General features: G+C 41.0%; 1 protein-coding gene across 2 annotated transcripts in view; it reads left to right on the plus strand.

The window, feature by feature from the left end:
• The window catches only part of ctnna1 (catenin (cadherin-associated protein), alpha 1), a 229,827-nt gene extending 208,015 nt beyond the window's left edge, over positions 1-21,812 (plus strand). For both annotated transcript variants that reach the window (XM_051934138.1, XM_051934139.1), the window contains exons 17-18: positions 17,399-17,533; positions 20,299-21,812. In XM_051934138.1, coding sequence (XP_051790098.1) covers positions 17,399-17,533; positions 20,299-20,586 — 423 coding nt within the window. In that variant the 3' untranslated portion in view covers positions 20,587-21,812. The remainder of the gene's footprint in view (positions 1-17,398; positions 17,534-20,298) is intronic.
• The last annotated feature ends 325 nt before the right edge of the window (positions 21,813-22,137 follow it).

The following is a 22,137-nucleotide window of genomic DNA, read 5'->3' on the forward strand; positions in this document are numbered from 1 at the left end:
TGACCCGAATGTTCATAGCCCTGAAGCAGCTCCAGCACAACCTGACTTGTCAAAGGACAGTTCTCTTTGAAAGAAATACTTTCCTGTATATGTAATTACTTTCAGGCAGAAACCAGTGTTTGCTTCTGCCAGTACAAAATCCTTTATGCCATACTTTATGGGCTTGTCTGGCATATACTGGTGGAAAAAAAAGGCATCCCTTGTATTTTATCTTAGATTCATCCACAGACAAATCACTGCCAAGCTGTTAAAATTGTTTATATTTTGGTTCCACAATGTCAAGTAGGGGCTGAACTTTATACATGGGGTTATAGCCTGGCTCACCCCTTGGGATTTGCCTCCGGTTATCACAGAAGTGAATAAAACTTTGCAGGAGCACGTACCTATCACGTGGCATAACTTGTCCAAAGCCACCAGGGGACAAAGCACGTTTGGACGAATGCTCCCTGAAGTTATATCACCAGTCTAGTCCCATCTTTATCTGTAATGCCACAAAGCCCTTCATCTTGTCTTTTTTGTTGTGGGTTTCCATGTTGAAAAATGAGAATGCGTGCAAGCGCAGCCCGCGATTCAAAAAATTGCTCGGCATACCTGTTTTGTCTCGTCTGACAGTAGCTAAAAGGTAGCCTCAGGAAAGAACAGCCTGAAGTAGTCCAACAGCAAGCCACGCTGTCTTGTGAAGTCCAGTAGCCAGTTTGGCTCCCACGGATCAATGTCTGGGTATTCCTCCCATGCGAACCTTGCCATAGGTGCATCGGCTGTGTGAATGTGCTCAGCTTGCAGCCGATCAGCTGGGGCGGCATCGGCTGGTGTCCGATCAGCTGATGCCAGTTCCTCACTCTCTTGCTCGATCTCCTGATCACTCTCAACAAAGTCGGATTCTGAAAAATTAGAGTCAGACTCCACAATCATGCGCAAAACATCGTCGTGAGATTTACAAATCTTGCCTTTTTTACATTTCGTAACTCATGCACACGCAAGGATTAGATGCCCAGTCAATGAGTCTAACATTCCTTCAAGCAGAGAGGGGACTACCTGTAACACAACAGTGAGTTTTGTCGCCATTAACACTAGAATTACCAGAGCCTACGAAAAAACTCGTAGATCCGACCCACCTTAAATCACTTCTTAAAACCGTTCTCACCTCTCCGCCAGCGTCTTTTGTCATCTAAATGTACTGATAAAGACATGCTGCAAGCAGCCAGCTATTCCATCCCCCAACCGATTTAGAACATAAACGAACTTCTCCCAGCTCATGCCTTGATTGATTATCTGGGAGTGAAGTAGAGTTTTAGAGTGGAAATAATAAATCGTTATTTGGAACACACGCATTTCATGTGTGTTGCGTTTCTACAGTAATCTGTGTAAACACATTTTTAAAACAAACGTTTTTTATATTCTAGTAACAAATGACAAAATGTAGGCATAAACTATATAATGTATGAAGCCTGAAGTCCAAATATCAAAAAAAAAAAAGCCGCCTTATTGTGCGACATTGACACTCATTTACTATGACTTCTGCCGTGGCGCAACAGTATCAGTTGCTGCCTCGCTTTCAGAAGGTCACGAGTTCGATCCTGCATGACTCCGTTTTGAGAAGTGAAGTGTTCTTATTTTTACTATTTTACATTAAAAAGATAATACATTTGATTTCAGTCTGTAACAGCCGGTGTAATTTATATTTGCAAAGGTTAGCTTTGGTTTTTTTTGGTTTTTTTTAATTCACTTTTCATTCTCTGTCGCGTTCAGGATCCTTCCCTACCACCACCACCTCCCCCCACCTAACACTGCTGTTTTCACATAAAGACGCACTATAGCTCTGCAGTGTATCATGAGACATACGACCACGTGGTTTTTTTTCCCACAGTCTTGCCTGTCTCCATATGTTGCTGTATGCTGTTTCTTTTGTACTCCAGGACATGCAGAGGAAAGCATAGTAAAGAGTAGTAACTTCAGCGCTATATGCAATCATCAGACACTCCCCATCTGACACTGCTGTTTTCACATAAAGGCGCACTATAGCTCTGCAGTGTACTTGTGACTGCATTGTCGTACCAATGCTTGCGAACTGAAGTGTCTGCATGCACTTTTCATGGCATTATACGTGTATTTTTTGAGCATGCCCATGTAGCTCAAACACAGGAACATATGTTGATGTAAAAGTATAACAAAACAAGTGCACTTTTATTCAAGACTATAACTGAAGAAAAAAGAAAGCAAGTTACAGTAGGCGGTTGATATGACAGCTTGCGTGGTGCAATGCTAAGAACTGCTGATTTCCATTCCGTGCTATATAACTGTTAACATTTGAATCTGATGATTGCATATAGCACTGTCTTATTCAGTGTGCGCAAGAACATGCAGGTGGCCAGCTGCTGCATGCTACAATGCACATTTTAAAAAAAGAGACAAATATATGTGATGTCAATCAGAAAACATCGTCGGAAGTAATGCAATATTATTTGAAAACGAACAGCGTCAGGTTGGGTGTGAAGTTATACTGGCGCTGTTTGAGTCCGATCAGAAGCTGAACAAGCTCCTGTTCTGACTCTAAGTAAAAAAGCATGAATTAATCAACAGAAATAACCGCAATCGACATTTTAAACTTAACGATTTACAGTGCATACCAATTTATAAACTTTATGTCCGTTTGAGGGAAAAAAAAAAAAAAACTTTCTCCAAAGCTGGGAATCAAACTCGCGTCTCTGGCACGGAAGGGTTGTTGTGCTCCAAGTCAGCAAATCTTAGTGTTAAGCCACGGAAAGTGTTGTAGCATCATTGAACCTTTTGTGAAAGTGTTTATTTGATGTTTGGACTTCAGGCTTCACACATTCTATAGTTTATGCCTACATTTTGTAACATTTATTACTATCCATCCATCCATCCATTTTCCAACCCGCTGAATCCGAACACAGGGTCACGGGGGTCTGCTGGAGCCAATCCCAGCCAACACAGGGCACAAGGCAGGAACCAATCCTGGGCAGGGTGCCAACCCACCGCAGGACACACACACAAACACACCCACACACCAAGCACACACTAGGGCCAATTTAGGATCGCCAATCCACCTAACCTGCATGTCTTTGGACTGTGGGAGGAAACCGGAGCGCCCGGAGGAAACCCACGCAGACACGGGGAGAACATGCAAACTCCACGCAGGGAGGACCCGGGAAGCGAACCCGGGTCCCCAGGTCTCCCAACTGCGAGGCAGCAGCGCTACCCACTGCGCCACCGTGCCGCCCATTTATTACTAAAATATGAAAAAGTTTCTGTTTTAGCAATGTGTTTACACAGATTACTGTAGAAACAGAACACGCATGAAATGTGTGTATTCCAAATAACGATCTATTATTTCCATTCTAAAACTCCAGCAGTTCAGTCACTCCCAGATAATCAAACAAGGCATGAGCTAGGAAAACTTATTGAGCGTTCTGTGACGGTGGGGGAAGGAATAGCCGGTTACTTGCTGCTCATCTTAATCGGCACATTTAGAAGACAAAAGAGAGGTGAGAACGGTTTTAAGGTGGGCCGGATCTACGAGTTTTTTTCGTAGACTCTGGTAATTCTAGTGTTAACAGCTGATTGTCGCCCTCAACCCCTCCTGTCGACAAAAGTTGACATCCACCCTAAAAGAGTTAAAGAATAGAGCAGGTCCTACTTGTTATGTTAGTCAATTCAAGGGCACATGACTGAAGTCAACGTATATTATAACTAAAGGTTCAGAATGAGTCATCATTATACCAAGCAAACTGTTGCAGAGTCCTCATTTGCAGAGGGAGGAATATAAATAAGCATTATATTTGTCCCTGGGCAAATAATGTGGGTGAATTCAGACAGCTAGAATTTCAGTGTATTAATTACAAACTGTAGTTTTAATTGTAATATGCTCCCTTTTACAACATTCCTCATTTACACAGATGAGCAGTCCCCCTCCTATCTTTTCACCACACCACACTGGGTTGGTTTCTGCTCAAATAAAATTAAATCCATCCAGCATTTATATGGTGTCTGGTATATCAGGTTTAAGGCAGTTTTCCATAAAGCACAAAATGTACCTGTGCATTTGTATTCACCATGATCCATTGTAAGAACACACAGTTCACCCATCTTATTTGACAGCAATTACATTGACATTATAATGGAAGGTAGCCCAGTTCTAAAACGTCACCCTCTTAGTCTATTGACAAACAACTCTTGTGGTACAGTGAAACTGGGCTGCTTAGATACTCCTCATCACAGCACCAGTAGCTGGTTTTGTTAGTATCTGATACTACCCTATATGTACAGTGGTGTGAAAAACTATTTGCCCCCTTCCTGATTTCTTATTCTTTTGCATGTTTGTTACACAAAATGTTTCTGATCATCAAACACATTTAACCATTAGTCAAATATAACACAAGTAAACACAAAATGCAGTTTTTAAATGATGGTTTTTATTATTTATGGAGAAAAAAAATCCAAACCTACATGGCCCTGTGTGAAAAAGTAATTGCCCCCTTGTTAAAAAATAACCTAACTGTGGTGTATCACACCTGAGTTCAATTTCCGTAGCCACCCCCAGGCCTGATTACTGCCACACCTGTTTCAATCAAGAAATCACTTAACCCTTTAACCGCCAACTCCCTAAATATTCCCCAAGCCAGGCGAAATCTGAACAATTTTTGTTTTTTTACTTTTTTACATTTTTTTTTACATTTTTTACATTTATTCAAGCAGTATTGACCACTAAATGTTGTGCAAGTTGCCAGTGTATACACGAAATCTATAAATGTAACCTGAATTCTCAGCTAAGCAAAACATCTTGATACCAAACCGTGCCCTTTTCAATGGTAGATACTGTCGAAACTGTAAGCGGCCCTTCCACGACAATAAACTTTCATCAACTGCAACTGACGGTCCTGGCATGTAGGGCAACTGAAATGCTTCAAATAAATGATCAATCAAAGGACGTAGCTTGAACAAGTGGTCGCGGTTTGGATCTTTCTTATCTGGCTCGTTTCTGTTGTCATTCAAATGAAAGAATTTCAGCAGCAAAGAGAATCGGTTACGTGTCATGACAGCTGCAAAAATAGGTGTTGCATACATAGGATCTGTAGACCAGTACATCTCTATCTGGTTTTCTGATTATTCCCATCAACATCAAAATCCCAATGAATTTTTTCATTTCGTTTTCATCAGTGTCAAACCAAGCACGAACACGGGAATGTGGAGGTAAATTGGGATTTTTCTCAATAAACTGTGCTGCATACAGATTTGTCTGATGAACAAAATGTCTAATCAAATCAGGTGACACAAACAGCTCATAAAACTGCTCAGCAGTGTAATTGTTTACATCAACAATAAAGCCACACGTTCCCTCAAACGAATGCAGAAAAGGTAGTTCACCACGGGCAGCAGCCCAGCTGAGATGCTGGGGATACACCCACTCAGCGCCGTCATCCGATGCGTCTTCATTCACAATATCATGCAGCGCACGTTGCAGCTCATCACTGTCACTAAAATCTTCTTCAGAACTGCTACAATCATGATCAGAACTGTCCAAAATCGCCTGCAAAGCCTCACTTGAAGTCAGTTTACGTTTCGCCATATTCACAGCTGTTACATGCGAATCACGTCACATGACCGGCCAAAACAACCACAGACTTGTCGAAATACAACGTAGTAATAATACCCACGCCAAACCGTCAGTTATACTACTTGCCAGGCATTCATATAACCACAGGCAAATGTGCCGGATAATTCCGGCAGTATGGCGCTAGCATTAAAACAGCGGTGCCGGATATATCCGGCAGAGGGCGGTGAAGGGGTTAAATAGGAGCTGCCTGACACAGAGAAGTAGACCAAAAGCACCTCAAAAGCTAGACATCATGCCAAGATCCAAAGAAATTCAGGAACAAATGAGAACAGAAGTAATTGAGATCTATCAGTCTGGTAAAGGTTATAAAGCTATTTCTAAAGCTTTGGGACTCCAGCGAACCACAGTGAGAGCCATTATCCACAAATGGCAAAAACATGGAACAGTGGTGAACCTTCCCAGGAGTGGCCAGCCGACCAAAATTACCCCAAGAGCGCAGAGACGACTCATCCGAGAGGTCACAAAAGACCCCAGGACAACGTCTAAAGAACTGCAGGCCTCACTTGCCTCAATTAAGGTCAGTGTTCACGACTCCACCATAAGAAAGAGACTGGGCAAAAACGGCCTGCATGGCAGATGTCCAAGACGCAAACCACTGTTAAGCAAAAAGAACATTAGGGCTCGTCTCAATTTTGCTAAGAAACATCTCAATGATTGCCAAGACTTTTGGGAAAATACCTTGTGGACTGATGAGACAAAAGTTGAACTTTTTGGAAGGCAAATGTCCCGTTACATCTGGCGTAAAAGGAACACAGCATTTCAGAAAAAGAACATCATACCAACAGTAAAATATGGTGGTGGTAGTGTGATGGTCTGGGGTTGTTTTGCTGCTTCAGGACCTGGAAGGCTTGCTGTGATAGATAGAACCATGAATTCTACTGTCTACCAAAAAATCCTGAAGGAGAATGTCCGGCCATCTGTTCGTCAACTCAAGCTGAAGCGATCTTGGGTGCTGCAACAGGACAATGACCCAAAACACACCAGCAAATCCACCTCTGAATGGCTGAAGAAAAACAAAATGAAGACTTTGGAGTGGCCTAGTCAAAGTCCTGACCTGAATCCAATTGAGATGCTATGGCATGACCTTAAAAAGGCGGTTCATGCTAGAAAACCCTCAAATAAAGCTGAATTACAACAATTTTGCAAAGATGAGTGGGCCAAAATTCCTCCAGAGCGCTGTAAAAGACTCATTGCAAGTTATCGCAAACGCTTGATTGCAGTTATTGCTGCTAAGGGTGGCCCAACCAGTTATTAGGTTCAGGGAGCAATTACTTTTTCACACAGGGCCATGTAGGTTTGGATTTTTTTTTCTCCCTAAATAATAAAAACCACCATTTACAAACTGCATTTTGTGTTTACTTGTGTTATATTTGACTAATGGTTAAATGTGTTTGATGATCAGAAACATTTTGTGTGACAAACATGCAAAAGAATAAGAAATCAGGAAGGGGGCAAATAGTTTTTCACACCACTGTATTTTGTTAGTGTCTCCTGCATTTCCAGGTGTTGCACACATAAGGCAGCCTTTGGGGTCTCTCAATAACTTCATCCACATTCGCAGCCAAGTGAAACCTGTGCTTGGGTTTGTGTGCATTCCAGATAATCGGCACATTTAGAACTCATTTATCTGATTTCTAGTAGCTACTATGTGTGACAAGCCAGAATCCAGATCAAATCTGATATTAAATAAGAATTCAAGTTCAGAAACAAAAAACAAAAAATCTCTGTAAAAGTCCACTGTTTCCAATAATGCCCTGGAAATATTGAAACTACCTGAGTGGAAGGCATCTACTTTTAAAGTATGTGTTATTTTTTCATAATCATAGTATGCAGTAATTTACTGGACACTTGTTCTTAAGTGAGGAATTTACAGAGTACTAAAAATGTATTAAAAATGCAGAGTCCTTGAAGCTGCAGAGGGTTTGATTTCAAACCTCTGCATTATTGAAGTGGCTGGAACCTGGCACACACATTCCTTTGAACATGATGGATCTAAATGTTATGGTGATAAGTCAGCTTGGAATGTCAATGTAGTTTAAGTTCAAAGTGTTGTGTTTTTTTTTCCCCCCTCTGTGAAAGCAACTGTTTACTAGGAAAGCATCATGAAAATATCTGTCCACTACAGTACCCCACTACACAAGTCTGTTGCACCTTCATGACTTTTAAGTGGTTTTTTTTTTTTTTTTTTTTTTTTTTAAGATCTGCAGCAATGTTGGAAATTAGTTAAACACAACGAAAATCGTTGTCATATATTGGGGAAATTTCCCATTTTGTTTGACAGTTCTTCGTTAACTATGTAATATGCCAAATTTATTTTACTGAAAGTAAATGTTTTTTTCATCATCATCTTTTTTTGTGTCTGGAAATCTTTCACTTTCACAGATTCTTTGACACATTTGCTTGCAGCCAACATACTTTTGGTAGCCTGTGGGGTGATACTGCCACAAAATCTATTTTACAGGCTAAGCTAGGCTTGCTGCAGCAGTACTTTTTATGTACATCCTCTCATCTTCCTCCAGATCATATTAAAGTCAGTTGAAGCCCAATGGCCAACTAGTGTGAAACTTCCACTTTTCATTTTGACTCTGAATGGCCAGTAGACCTTTCAGTTGTGGTTCATGAACTTCAATGTTGTATATGATACTTGAGTCTTTGTGTTTTGTTCCCACCCTCCTTCCAGTATTGTGTGCAAAGGAAAACAAAGACCATCTTGGTCAAGGACATATGTTGCGCATGTGTTTTAATCACATTGTAGAGGGCTGAAAAAAGCCATGTGTTGTTTTACCTAGCCTACCAAACATCATATCCGTGTATCTTTACACAATGCTGAAGTTTCACTCAACTTAACTGGGACGATGGAGAGTCTTCCTCTTCCAAAGAGCCTGTAACGGTATGTTTCCTTTTCAAATATTCATGCATCACCATTGTGCTTTCTTCCCTATGTGGTAAGACCTTCACATTGTCCATACTCAATTTTTTTTTTTCTGCATTTAGAGCAAAGTTCTGCCAAACTCTAGAAGTTTTAGATCACACTGTCTTTTGTCTCTTTCTTAGTCTGCATTTTTTTAAATTCATTCAGTTGTGCACGGCAGCGTACTCTGCCTAGTAATGTAATGTAACTTATCAATGAAAGTGATGATTAATTGTTGCATTCCTACTGTCTTCTACTGATAGCCTCTCCGAGGCATGTATACACTAATCTCACAGACTGAAGAAAAGTTGGAGACCTTTAGACCAGAGTTTAATAATGAGAAATTCAACAATATGAAAAATGATGTAGTGTTTCATTTTGTTTTTACAGTAGACTGTGGCTAATCTTATTGTCTGTTTTCACTTAGTTTACTAGTCAAAGGCTAACTGTGTTTATGCTAATGCTAAGTGCTAATATGCAGTGCTTCCAGAAATTTGTAGGGACTTGGCAATGCTCCTCATTAAGAGCTTTGCGGTGACCAATGTATTGAAGTAGCATTACCTATATTAAAACCTCTCCAGGATGAAAATGGGACATAACAGTAGCCAGAAGTCCTGCGTATACTATTTTCTGTAGGGCTTGGTATGTTCGAAACATTGTAACTGTTTGTCTGTTCAGGGAAGTAATATCTCTAAAACCAGCATTTCTAAATTTGTTGCATTTCAGACCAAGAGATTGTTTGCTCAGACAGATGTAGAATATGCAGAGATTGAAAAATTTGTTGGTACCCTTACAGTTCATTGAAAAAGTGCTGTATGCCTCCTGAAAAGAGATTAAATGAAATTCAATTGTCCTGTGTATACCTGTATGCCTTTGATGTGTCGGAGTAAAGCAAAACAAAGCAAGTGTGAAAAGTATTGCTTATTCTAAAAAGGCCTAGCCACATTTGTTGGTACTCCTAGAAAAGACCATAAATAACTGGATTAGTGATTTTTCAAACTAGTAGTTACCTTTAATCACATGTCTCCAATTGTCCAATTAGTCATTCAGCCTATTTAAATGGAGAAAAGTAGTCACTCTGGTGTTTGGTTATCATCATGTTTCCCACTCTAAATATGGACCAGAAAGAGCCAAGAGAGGTGTCTTAAGGAGATCAAAATAATTTATAGACAAGCATGTTAATGGCAAAGACTAAAAGACCATCTCTAAGCAGCTTGATGTTCCTTTGACAAGAATTCCAAATATTAAGAAATTTAAGGTCCATGAGACTGTAGCCAACTTCCCTGGATATGGCTGCAAAAGGAATATTGACCCCAGAATGGGCAGGAGGACAGTGACAATAGTAGACAAAAAGCCAAGAACAATTTATGAAGTGATAGAAGATGGGTCCAGGGTTAAGGTCTGTCAGTGTCTGGTCACACTATCTGTTACTTTTTGAGTGACTCAGTGGAAGTAGATTCACAAAGACTCCACTGTTGAAAGACAAAACATGAAAAGCCAGACTGAAATTTGCCAAAATGCATATTGATAAGCTACTATGCTTCTGGGGAAAACCTTACGTGCAATAGAAAAATTTAGTAGCTGCCTTTTTTTTTCTTTTCAAAATTGAGTTTTTTTTTTTGTAGTTTTTGGAGTTACTAGGTATTTCCTGATGTTATAAGGTAGTGGTAATGGCCAAATATGTCGTCTTACCAGTCATAGTACGATGGAAGAAGCTAGTATGCTTACAGTATTTTACATACTGCAAGACAAAAACCTAGCAATTCCACTGACCAATGAGGAAAAGACCGCCTACCAATGAAAACGTTGGATTACGATCACCTGTTTTAAATGCTGTGACTGCGTGATTTAAATGTCAGGTGGTGTTGATTCCTGACAAAAACAATATTGTGTATGTGAAGATCAGGAAAAATTTAATCTAGAGATCGTTAATTATAGGGGCAACAACATTTTCTCAGTTTGCCAAAAACTTGAAAAATGTGACATACTAGGTTTTAGCATAGTTGACGAGACAAGACTGGAGCTTTTAGGAAAGTTTGTATTGTTTTTATGCCCACACTAGAGGGGGGCTTCACTCTCCAACCCTCAGGTTTGCTTAACCAGACATACAATTTAAAGAGATTATTTTCATGGGAATTCTTTATTTTCATGGGAATTCTTACATATGCATTATTTTCACTTTTTACTTTAAAACTTCAGTAAAAACAATATTTGGAATTAACTTTAAGATCACATTGAATTTTGATTCAGTGTTTTGGACTTGTATTGTGACAACGCATCGTTTAACTACAAATGAGTAAATATTGTTTCTTTCGCTCTAATTGACTTTTTCGAAAGTTTGTCCCTGTGATTTGTTAATTGTCATAGCAAAACCTATTCTCAAGGGAAACTAAACGTTTTAATATGAATGACATATCAAGATCTCCTTTTGAATCGTGCTTTGCTTTTGGATATACACGAATATCAATTCTGTCTTTGATATCTCCGTCTTTCGAAACTGTTATCGCTAACAATTTGTCACATGTTGGTTTATTATAAATGCGACTGTGATCTTTCAGATTCATATAGAAATCCAAGAAAATTTCTGTCTGGGTTTCGCAGATAAATTTTTGTGTAAGGTGCGATACTTTTTGACGTATGGATTTGTATCCATTATTGGCTGTATAATTTCTAATACATCTGATCGTTTTAACTCTTTCAATTCTATGTTGCATCACTTTTCTGTGATCATAAATATACACCTGACCAAATTGTGTTTTCTTCGAAAATAGTTGTCATAGCTTTAATTGTTACAGGGCCACAGATTATCAGTGTATGGTCCATCATTGTGTAAATCTACAGATTATTGTAGATTTGGATATTTTGCCTTTTGTGTTTGTGGATTTCACTTTCACCAAACGACAAATCTTTTAATTCTTGCAGATATGCCTCTTCATTGGGAAGAAACACTACTTTTCCCTGATGGCAACACGAATTAGACGATCTACAAGTCTCTCAACTTAAATTTTAAAGCCTTACAATATCTACATACTTTTGACATATCACCTATGCACATATATTCGATGTCTTTTTGCTGTTCTGTTATTTCACCATGTAATACTTTCCATTTGTTAGCCCTAATGCAATCTTCATTATTTTTTTTTGATACCTTTGAGTTTTACTACTTTCATAATCTGTAACTTGCTCTGTATTTATTGCTCCTTTTTTTTTTTTGTGCTTTTCGAATTCCTCTGCTTTCATAATCTCTAACCTGCTTTTAATGTGTTTCACACCGTTTTTTGAACCTCTTTACGACGTTCTACTTTGTCTTGTACTTTGTGTTTTATTTCTGACCCCGCTTAGACCTGCTAGGTTTTCAATTCCACCTGATCCAGGCTGATAATTATTTATTTTCAGAATTTGCACATAGAGAGAAAAGAATGCAAAAAAGAATAATAATAATCTATCACTTTTGGGTCTGTTTTCGACACACTGCTTTCTTCTTCGCTTAGTCGTTGACGTGTCATCTAGAATGTATAAAATTATTGTCCTAATAAAATTTATAAGAGCTGAGAGCACAGGAAGTGTCTGCCAAAAGCATTCATACGACTGTGGTCTTGTTTGAAAATGTTTGTAAGTATGGCGTGACTTGAAAGAATCTCATGTTAAGTCTGTCTCGTGGGACTTCATTCCAAAAAGTCTCCTCAAAAAGTCTTGTCTCGTCCCAAGATTTTTTTTATTATAACGGAGACATGAAAAAATAAGCTTTAAAAGAAAATTACACCGTACATACGGTGAAACATGGGGGAGGCATGGTTATGTTTTGGGGCTGCTTTGTCGTTTCTGGCACGGGGTGCCTGAAGTCTGCAAGGAACATTGAAATCTCTAGACTATTCTGGAGCAAAACATACTACCCAGTGTCAGAAAGCTCTGTCTCAGTCACAGGTAAGGGATTCTCCAAACAGAAAATGACCCAAAACACACAGCTAAAAGTACCTGTGAATGGCTAAGAACATTGGACTGTTGTGAAAGTGGCCGCCTATGAACCTTAATTGTAATCCTATCAAACATCTATGGAAAGAACTGAAACATGCTGTCTGGAGAAGGCACCCTTCAAACCTGACACAGCAGGAGCAGTAAGAGTGGACAAAACTAAGTCTCCCTGAGAGCCAGAGGAATTGTTTGTTTGTAGTGACTGCCTCTAAAGTTTGTGCAACAAAATATTGTGTTAAGAATCTCATCGATTTTGACAGATTAATTTTCATTCTTGTTATTTGAAATATCCATTTAAAATCAGACTTTGCTTTAGAATTCTGATTTTGTTAAATATGGAATATATTATGACAGGTACCAATTTTGTCAGTTTCAAGTGAATTTCATAGACAATTGTGTGGGGTTTTTTGTGTGTGTGGAGGGGTTCCAACAAATTTTGTTTATGCCTGTAAATTGTTTCAGGATGACTCCACTACTGTTTGGATTTCTGCAATATAGCTGCATAGATGTATTTACAAATTGTTTACAAAGTCTTTAAAGTTCTTGCACACTTCCAATGTATGAAGAACTATGAAAGGAGTTTAAGTGTGGCGTAAAGATTTGTCTTGCAAATGTAGAGTAGCCATTCTGTAGTAGCAAATATTTAATTCAGTTGGACCAGTTATGGAAAGAGACTTATTTTTTTCTAACTTGTTCCAGGCTTATTACTGTGTTCTGTATCACTGTACATCATTCTAGTTGTCTGACCTGCCATTTTACCTATTTAAATGAGTCCATAAAGACTAGAACAAAAAGCAAGATAATGTTCTAGACTGGACTTTAAGAGCAGACACACAGTGTTAATTTTTAAAGGATGTTCTCATTCAATTTTAAAATATAGGGACAGATATTAGAATCCAGATCTTTCGAATTTCTTTAAATCTGATCAGCAAGTACTTATTTTCAAGGTAAGTGTAATTGGGTGGTGGTGATGAAATAAAGATAAATGGTTATGGCCGATCCAAAGATGCCCACCTGAAATACTCTAGTGTTGGTTTAAAGGCTACCCCCTTGGAGTTCTTTAAGTGTACTTCCTTTGTTGACTTTGTATGTTCTCCCACACCCTAGAAACATGTAGGTGAAACTCAAGTCCAAATTGACCACCCAGGCTGTGAGTGTGCCCAATGGTGGACAAAGTTCTATCCAGGTTTGAATATGGGTGCCATAGTGTTTGTTCTAGTTATTGATTCTATTTTTTATTTTTATTTCATTTTTTTTTGCAATTTTCTAACTAATAGTTTTTATTTGACGTTTCATTCTTTGTTTAGTTTTTGTTTTCACTGTTTTCTAATTCCCCTCCTTTAACCGTCACCTTATCGTGGTGGAGGGGTTTGCGTGTCCCAATGATCCTAGGAGCTCTGTTGTCCGGGGCTTTATGCCCCTGGTAGGGCCACCCAAGGCAAACTGGTCCTAGGTGAGGGATAAGACAAAGAGCGGTTAAACAAACCTCCTATGAAGAAAAACCATTTTGGACGGCGTTTTCCCTTGCCCGGACGCGGGTCACCGGGGCCCCACTCTGGAGCCAGGCCTGGAGGTGGGGCTCGATGGCGAGCGCCTGGTGGCCGGGCCTGCACCCATGGGGCTCGGCCGGCACAGCCCGAAGAGGCAACGTGGGTCCCCCTTCCCATGGGCTCACCACCTATGGGAGGGGCCAAGGAGGTCGGGTGCAGTGTGAGTTGGGTGGTGGCCGAAGGCGGGGACCTTGGCGGTCCGATCCTCGGCTACAGAAACTGGCTCTTGGGACGTGGAATGTCACCTCTCTGAAGGGGAAGGAGCCTGAGCTAGTGCGCGAAGTTGAGAGGTTCCGGCTAGATATAGTCGGGCTCACCTCGACGCACAGCTTGGACTCTGGAACCAATCTCCTTGAGAGGGGCTGGACTCTCTACCACTCTGGAGTTGCCCCCGGTGAGAGGCGCCGAGCAGGTGTGGGTATACTTATTGCCCCCCAACTTGGAGCCTGTACAGTGGGGTTTACCCCGGTGGACGAGAGGGTAGCCTCCCTTCGCCTTCGGGTGGGGGGACGGGTCCTAACTGTTGTTTGTGCGTATGCACCGAACAGCAGTTCGGAGTACCCACCCTTTTTGGAGTCCCTGGAGGGGGTGCTAGAGGGCATACCTTCTGGGGACTCCCTCGTTCTGCTGGGAGACTTCAATGCTCACGTGGGCAATGACAGTGAGACCTGGAAGGGCGTGATTGGGAGGAATGGCCCCCCTGATCTGAACCCGAGCGGTGTTTTGTTATTGGACTTCTGTGCTCGTCACGGATTGTCCATAACGAACACCATGTTCAAGCATAGGGGTGTTCATATGTGCACTTGGCACCAGGACACCCTAGGCCTCAGTTCGATGATCGACTTTGTGGTCGTGTCGTCGGACTTGCGGCCACATGTCTTGGACACTCGGGTGAAGAGAGGGGCGGAGCTGTCAACTGATCACCACCTGGTGGTGAGTTGGCTTCGATGGTGGGGGAGGATGCCGGTCAGGCGTGGTAGGCCCAAACGTGTTGTGAGGGTCTGCTGGGAACGTCTGGCAGAGCCCCCTGTCAGAAGTAGCTTCAATTCCCACCTCCGGCAGAACTTCGACCACATCCCAAGGGAGGTGGGGGACATTGAGTCCGAATGGGCCATGTTCCGTGCCTCTATTGTTGAGGCAGCTGACCGGAGCTGTGGCCGTAAGGTGGTCGGTGCCTGTCGTGGCGGCAATCCCCGAACCCGCTGGTGGACACCGGCGGTGAAGGATGCCGTCAAGCTGAAGAAGGAGTCCTACAGGACCCTTTTGTCCTGTGGGACCCCGGAGGCAGCTGATAGGTACCGGCAGCCAAGCGGAATGCGGCTTTGGTGGTTGCTGAGGCAAAAACTCGGGCGTGGGAGGAGTTTGGGGAGGCCATGGAGAATGACTTTCGGACGGCTTCGAGGAGATTCTGGTCCACCATCCGGCGTCTCAGGAAGGGGAAGCAGTGCAGTGTCAACACTGTATATGGTGGGGATGGTGCGCTGCTGACCTCGACTCGGGACGTTGTGGGTCGGTGGGGGAATACTTCGAAGACCTCCTCAATCCCATTAACATGCCTTCCAATGAGGAAGCAGAGCCTGGGGACTCAGAGGTGGGCTCCCCCATCTCTGGGACTGAGGTCACCGAGGTGGTCAAAAAACTCCTTGGTGGCAGGGCCCCGGGGGTGGATGAGATACGCCCGGAGTTCCTCAAGGCTCTGGATGTTGTAGGACTGTCTTGACTGACACACCTCTGCAACATCGCATGGACATCAGGGACAGTGCCTCTGGATTGGCAGACCGGGGTGGTGGTCCCCATCTTTAAGAAGGGGGATCGGAGGGTGTGTTCCAACTACAGAGGGATCACACTCCTCAGCCTCCCTGGAAAAGTCTATTCAGGGGTCCTGGAGAGGAGGGTCCGTCGGATAGTCGAGCCTCGGATTCAGGAGGAACAGTGTGGTTTTCGTCCTGGTCGCGGAACAGTGGACCAGCTCTATACCCTTAGCAGGGTCCTGGAGGGTGCATGGGAGTTTGCCCAACCAGTCTACATGTGTTTTGTGGACTTAGAAAAGGCATTCGACCGTGTCCCTCGGGGAATCCTGTGGGGGGTACTCCGAGAGTATGGGGTACCGGCCCCCCTGATAAGGGCTGTTCAGTCCCTGTACGATCAGTGCCAGAGCTTGGTCCGCATTGCCGGCAGTAAGTCGAACCCGTTTCCAGTGAGAGTTAGACTCCGCCAGGGCTGCCCTTTGTCACCGATTCTGTTCATAACTTTTATGGACAGAATTTCTAGGCGCAGCCAGGGTGTTGAGGGGGTCCGGTTTGGTGGGCTCAGGATTGGGTCACTGCTTTTTGCAGATGATGTTGTCCTGTTTGCTTCATCAGGCCGTGATCTTCAGCTCTCTCTGGATCGGTTCGCAGCCGAGTGTGAAGCGGCTGGGATGAGAATCAGCACCTCCAAATCCGAGACCATGGTCCTCAACCGGAAAAGGGTGGAGTGCCCTCTCAGGGTTGGTAGCGAGATCCTGCCCCAAGTGGAGGAGTTCAAGTATCTCGGGGTCTTGTTCACGAGTGAGGGAAGAATGGAGCGTGAGATCGACAGGCGGATCGGTGCGGCATCCGCAGTAATGCGGGCGTTGCATCGGTCTGTCGTGGTGAAAAAGGAGCTGAGCCGCAAGGCGAAGCTCTCAATTTACCAGTCGATCTATGTTCCTACCCTCACCTATGGTCATGAGCTATGGGTAGTGACCGAAAGAACGAGATCGCGAATACAAGCGGCTGAAATGAGTTTCCTCCGCAGGGTGTCTGGGCTTTCCCTTAAAGATAGGGTGAGAAGCTGTCATCCGGGAGGGGCTCAGAGTAGAGCCGCTGCTCCTCCGCATCGAGAGGAGTCAGATGAGGTGGCTCGGGCATCTGATCAGGATGCCTCCTGGACGCCTCCCTGGTGAGGTGTTCCAGGCACGTCTAACCGGGAGGAGGCCCCGGGGAAGACCCAGGACATGCTGGAGGGACTATGTCTCTCGACTGGCCTGGGAACGCCTTGGGATTCTCCCGGAAGAGCTAGAAGAAGTGGCCGGGGAGAGGGAAGTCTGGGCATCTCTGCTCAAGCTGCTGCCCCCGCGACCCGACCTCGGATAAGCGGGAGACAATGGATGGATGGATGGATGTTTTCTAATTTGTTTTTTTCTCTTTTGGTTTTAGTTTTTCAGCAATTAAAGCTAAATATTACTAGTTTTGTACTACTCTTCAATGTCCACACAAACAGTTTACTTTTTATTGTTGATTGTATATCATTCAGAATTGATTAATTTATATATTTGTTTATATCTGGCATTTTTGTTTTTCTCCCCAGTGTCCAGATTCTTCCTGTAAACAGGATCTCCTTGCCTACCTGCAACGCATTGCACTTTATTGTCATCAATTGAATATTTGCAGCAAAGTAAAAGCAGAAGTTCAGAACCTTGGAGGGGAACTAGTAGTGTCTGGAGTGAGTATTTTGTTCCACCAATCAAATTTGTATGTGTTACTTCTGTTTAAAGATTTGTATTTCTTTTGCAACTTATGTGATAGTTAAGTTTTGAAGTATGCAGATTCTTAGAATTAATCTTTAAAGGGATATATAATCTTTTTATTACTTTTAAGTAGCACACCTCAAGTGGAAGCAAGTACAAATGTACTTTTTAGTGGCTTAGGCAGTGGTATTAGCAGCAATTGGAAATTTCACTGGCACTCAAAAGTTCAAGTGCAGAAAGTGGTCAGATGTCAGTCTCTGTGAAAAAGCAAGTTGTAGCCCACCGTCAACAGTGTCATACGGAAGTGTATTAAAGTACAGAGAGAAGGAAAAAAAATTAGTAGCAGTGAAGAAGAAAAAAAGTTTGTCATTTTAAAATCCGTAATTTACTAGAGTTTCTCAAATCCCATCGTAATTAAAGTACCACGTTAAATGCTTTGTATTCTGTGCGTTACCCGACCCAGTCATTAATCACTACCTGCTTCTTAAACAGGCTTTTTTTTTTTGTTCGTAGACCGCAGAATGAAGGCAGTGATCGCAACACAGAATACATTAAATTCCTGATGTTACAGATCTCTGAACATTTTAGAATAGATGTATACTTGGTATTATTTTCCCATTATATGCTTGTATCAGGAAATGGAATGCCTCGGGCACAGTTGCTGTTAAACCCAGGTCTGGCAGGCCAAGGAAAATACAGGAGCAGCATATGCGCAGGATTGTGAGAATGGTTACAGACAACCCACAGATCACCTCCAAAGAACTGCAAGAACATCTTGCTGCAGATGGTGTATCTGTACATCGTTCTACAATTCAGTGCAATTTGCACAAAGAACATCTGTATGGCAGGGTGATGAGAAAGAAGCCCCTTCTGCACTCACGCCACAAACAGCCGCTTTTTTTGTATGCAAATGCTTATTTAGACAAGCCAGATTCATTTTGGAACAAAGTGCTTTGGACTGATGAGACAAAAATGGTTATTTGGTCATAACTAAAAGCGTTTTGCATGGCGGAAGAACACCGCATTCCAAGAAAAACACCTGCTACCTACGGTCAAATTTGGTGGAGGTTCCATCATGTTGTGTGGCTAGTTCAGGGACTGGGGCCCTTTGTTAAAGTCGAGGGTTGGATGAATTCAACCCAATATCAACAAATTCTTCTGGATAATGTTCAAGCATCAGTCACAAAGTTGAAGTTACGCAGAGGTTGGATATTCCATCAAGACAATGACCCAAAACACAGTTTGAAATCTACAAAGTCATTCATGCAGAGGAAGAAGCACAATGTTCTGGAATGGCCGTCACAGTACCCTGACTTGAATATCATCAAATCTATGGAATGATTTGAAGCAGGCTGTTTCATGCTCGGCAGCCATCAAATTGAACTGAACTGGAGAGATTTTGTATGGAAGAATGGTCAAAAATACACTCATGAAAGGGTATAGGAGGTATCTAGAGGCTGTTATATTTGCAAAAGGAGGCTCAACTAAGTATTGATGTAATATCTCTGTTGGGGTGCCCAAATTTATGCACCTGTCTAATTTTGTTATGATGCATATTGCGTATTTTCTGTTAATCCAATAAACTTAATTTCATTGCAGAAATACTCCATAAGGCATGTCATATATTAAAAGGATGTTGCTACTTTGAAAGCTCAGCCAATGATAAACAAAAATCCAAAGAATTAAGAGGGGTTCCCAAACTTTTTCATTTGACTGTAGCTGAAACAGCCTGATATCCTTTGTCGTTGCTTCAGATGGGTGCAGGGGGTAAAACTCGCTTGGCCAAGTGAGAGTGTGGCACAGTGTTGGGTTGAAGTTTTTAAATTAAGGTGATTTGTGATAATCTCAGCTGCCGAAGAAGTTTCTTTTAGCAGTTGAGCCTTTAGTTCTCTCGGGTGTGATTCTGTGGCTAGGAGATGCTAGATCTGGTTCTCAAGGGCCCAGAATACTTTGACAATGCACTGCATCTCACAGTCAGACGCTGTCCACTTCCTCTTCGTGTCCTAGGAAAGAAAGGGAGAGATCTTTAAAATATCACACAACCTGTGTATGTGAGAGAATATATATTTTAAAAAAAGTAAATATAACTGCAATTGCAATATTTGTTTTGAGAGAGTGTTTAGGTGCAAGAGACTGTTTTCAAGAAGAGGGATACCTTGTCCCAAACAGTACAACTTTGCAGTGTTATGAGATATTAAATCTATTCTTGGAACAATGGTAGCTGACAGCTTGGGGGTACAAAAGAAAACTGATTCCCAGGGTTGTGCATCATAAAATGCCTTGGTTATGTACTGAGTATTTTTTTTGACAGAGAAATTCCTAAACACCTATTTTTGTTTTATTTTAGTTTAATATTGGTATAAAACAAAGGTTTTTATTTAATACAAAGACTTAAAAATTTGGAGTGTTATACTCACTACTCTTTAGCTATTTGCAACTCCGTTGTTGCATAAGGAGAAAAATAACAGTTTGTTTTTGGCCTTAGTAATGCCAAATTAATTTTGGCTTTAATAATCCCAATAATGCCAAAAACCCCTTAGGGCATAAGGAGTTAGTACCTCTAATTATAAGCCAAACCTATAGAGAATTTGTGGATTTGCAAGAATAAAACTGAAGAATAATGAAGCAGCAATAGAAAGGAAACGGGTGCAAGAACACCAAATGAAACTAATGCATACTGAAACTTTCTAAAGAAGATGCATCTATTTATAAGAATTTTTTTTTTTTTTTTTAATTGCAGGTGGATAGCGCTATGTCACTAATTCAGGCTGCCAAGAATTTGATGAATGCTGTGGTACAAACTGTTAAGGCTTCTTATGTTGCCTCCACGAAATACCAGAAGTCCCAGGGAATAAAATCTTTGAACCTACCAGCTGTTTCATGGAAGATGAAGGCACCAGAAAAGAAACCTCTTGTTAAGCGTGAAAAACAAGATGAGGGCCAAACTAAAGTCAAAAGAGCCTCACAGAAGAAACATGTTAATCCAGTGCAAGCTCTAAGCGAGTTCAAAGCAATGGATAGCATTTAATTACATAAAACGTGCTGATAGTGATGGCTAAAGTTGTTAAATCAAACAGCACAATGTGCAAATTATAGCTACAGGTGTCTGTTATAAAAAAGTATATTGAGCATTTCTGGTTCGCAGATTGTTTTAAGATGTATGAATAATTTTTAATATTTTTGAAAATGTATTTTGTTTAACCTTTGAATACAGTGATTTGCAAAAGCTATTTTATGCAATATAGTTCATTTTTTGGTAGTTTCACAAATTTAATTGGAGGGCTCTGGTTTGTAAGTATGTATCACTATGTTATTACATGAATATTTCAGGTTTCAATATGCAGTCAGATGTTTTTCTGAAGTTTTGTATTTGCTGTTTTTTCTTTTTTTGCATAATTGGGTCTGAGGGATGTTGACACACTATTCAGAAATGTACGTTACAGATGGATTTGCATTGGGCTATAGATTTGTTCCTTTGTCGTCTTTTATATAATCTCCAAGCTGCCTTATGCATATGATAGTATCTTTTAAATGGAAATACTGCTTAAATTTCAGAACTAGAACCAAAGACAATACATAAATTAAACTCAGTTAATTTTAAGTGCTGCCTTTTTTTAATGTCACCTAAAGTTTTTGATATAAAATCTGTTTTACTTTATTAGGCCCTGCTCCATACAATATCATAACACCAGTAGCAGTTTTCTTCAGGGAAGCATGATTCTACATTTCACTTTATAACCCTGTAACTTAATTTGTATTGTTAACACTAACAATACACATTTTTATAGTCCAGTATGAAATTAAATGCATATTTATAAATTTATTTAAGTATTAATGATTCTAGGAAAGAACTATTGTCTCAGTATGTATGGTCAATGTTAAGCAGTAAAGAAAAGCAGGAGACTATTTGTATAGATTATCTGGGTATATGATTGAAGAGTATATGGTGTTTGCTTCTTGATGATTAATTTAATTTACAATCACAAAGTACTGTCCTAGAAAGACCCTTATTTGCTAAACTTAGGACCATCAGTGTAATGCATTTTAGTTATATTTCAGCAGTTAGTCTGTCAAAGTGACAATCTAGTAGGATAAGAAGCTTTCATGATTTATTTCGTGTTTTATAATAAACCTTTAAAGTTTTATTTTCCTTGTAGATACCTAACTTACTATTTGGACTTTGTATATTCTAATTCTAATGAATATTGCTTGTTATTCTAATAAATAAAGCCAGGTTTGTTTGTTTTCAAAGTATTACTTTTTTTTTTTTTTTTTTTATGAATGTTTCAGCATCCATTTTTGCTTGCAATCTGTCCTGCATTGGTGGTTGGTCAAATTTTATTTGGAAACTGTAGCTAATTAAGAGGGTAGAGAGTCCATTGGTGTTTTTTTTGTTTTTTTGTTTTTTTGGGGGAATACTTTAAATTGATTGCGGTCTATGCCCTTTCCATTAACCTGTTTATGCACTGAGAAAAGTGCTAAAAATGAGTCTGGAAAGCCCATTTTCACAATGGTTGTGCACTGTCATATAGTACATTATTTTTTTCCAGTTACCTGTGCTGTCATTCTGTTTTGTTGT

Source organism: Erpetoichthys calabaricus, chromosome 11 (genome assembly GCF_900747795.2).
Source record: "Erpetoichthys calabaricus chromosome 11, fErpCal1.3, whole genome shotgun sequence".
Classification (NCBI taxonomy): domain Eukaryota; kingdom Metazoa; phylum Chordata; class Cladistia; order Polypteriformes; family Polypteridae; genus Erpetoichthys; species Erpetoichthys calabaricus.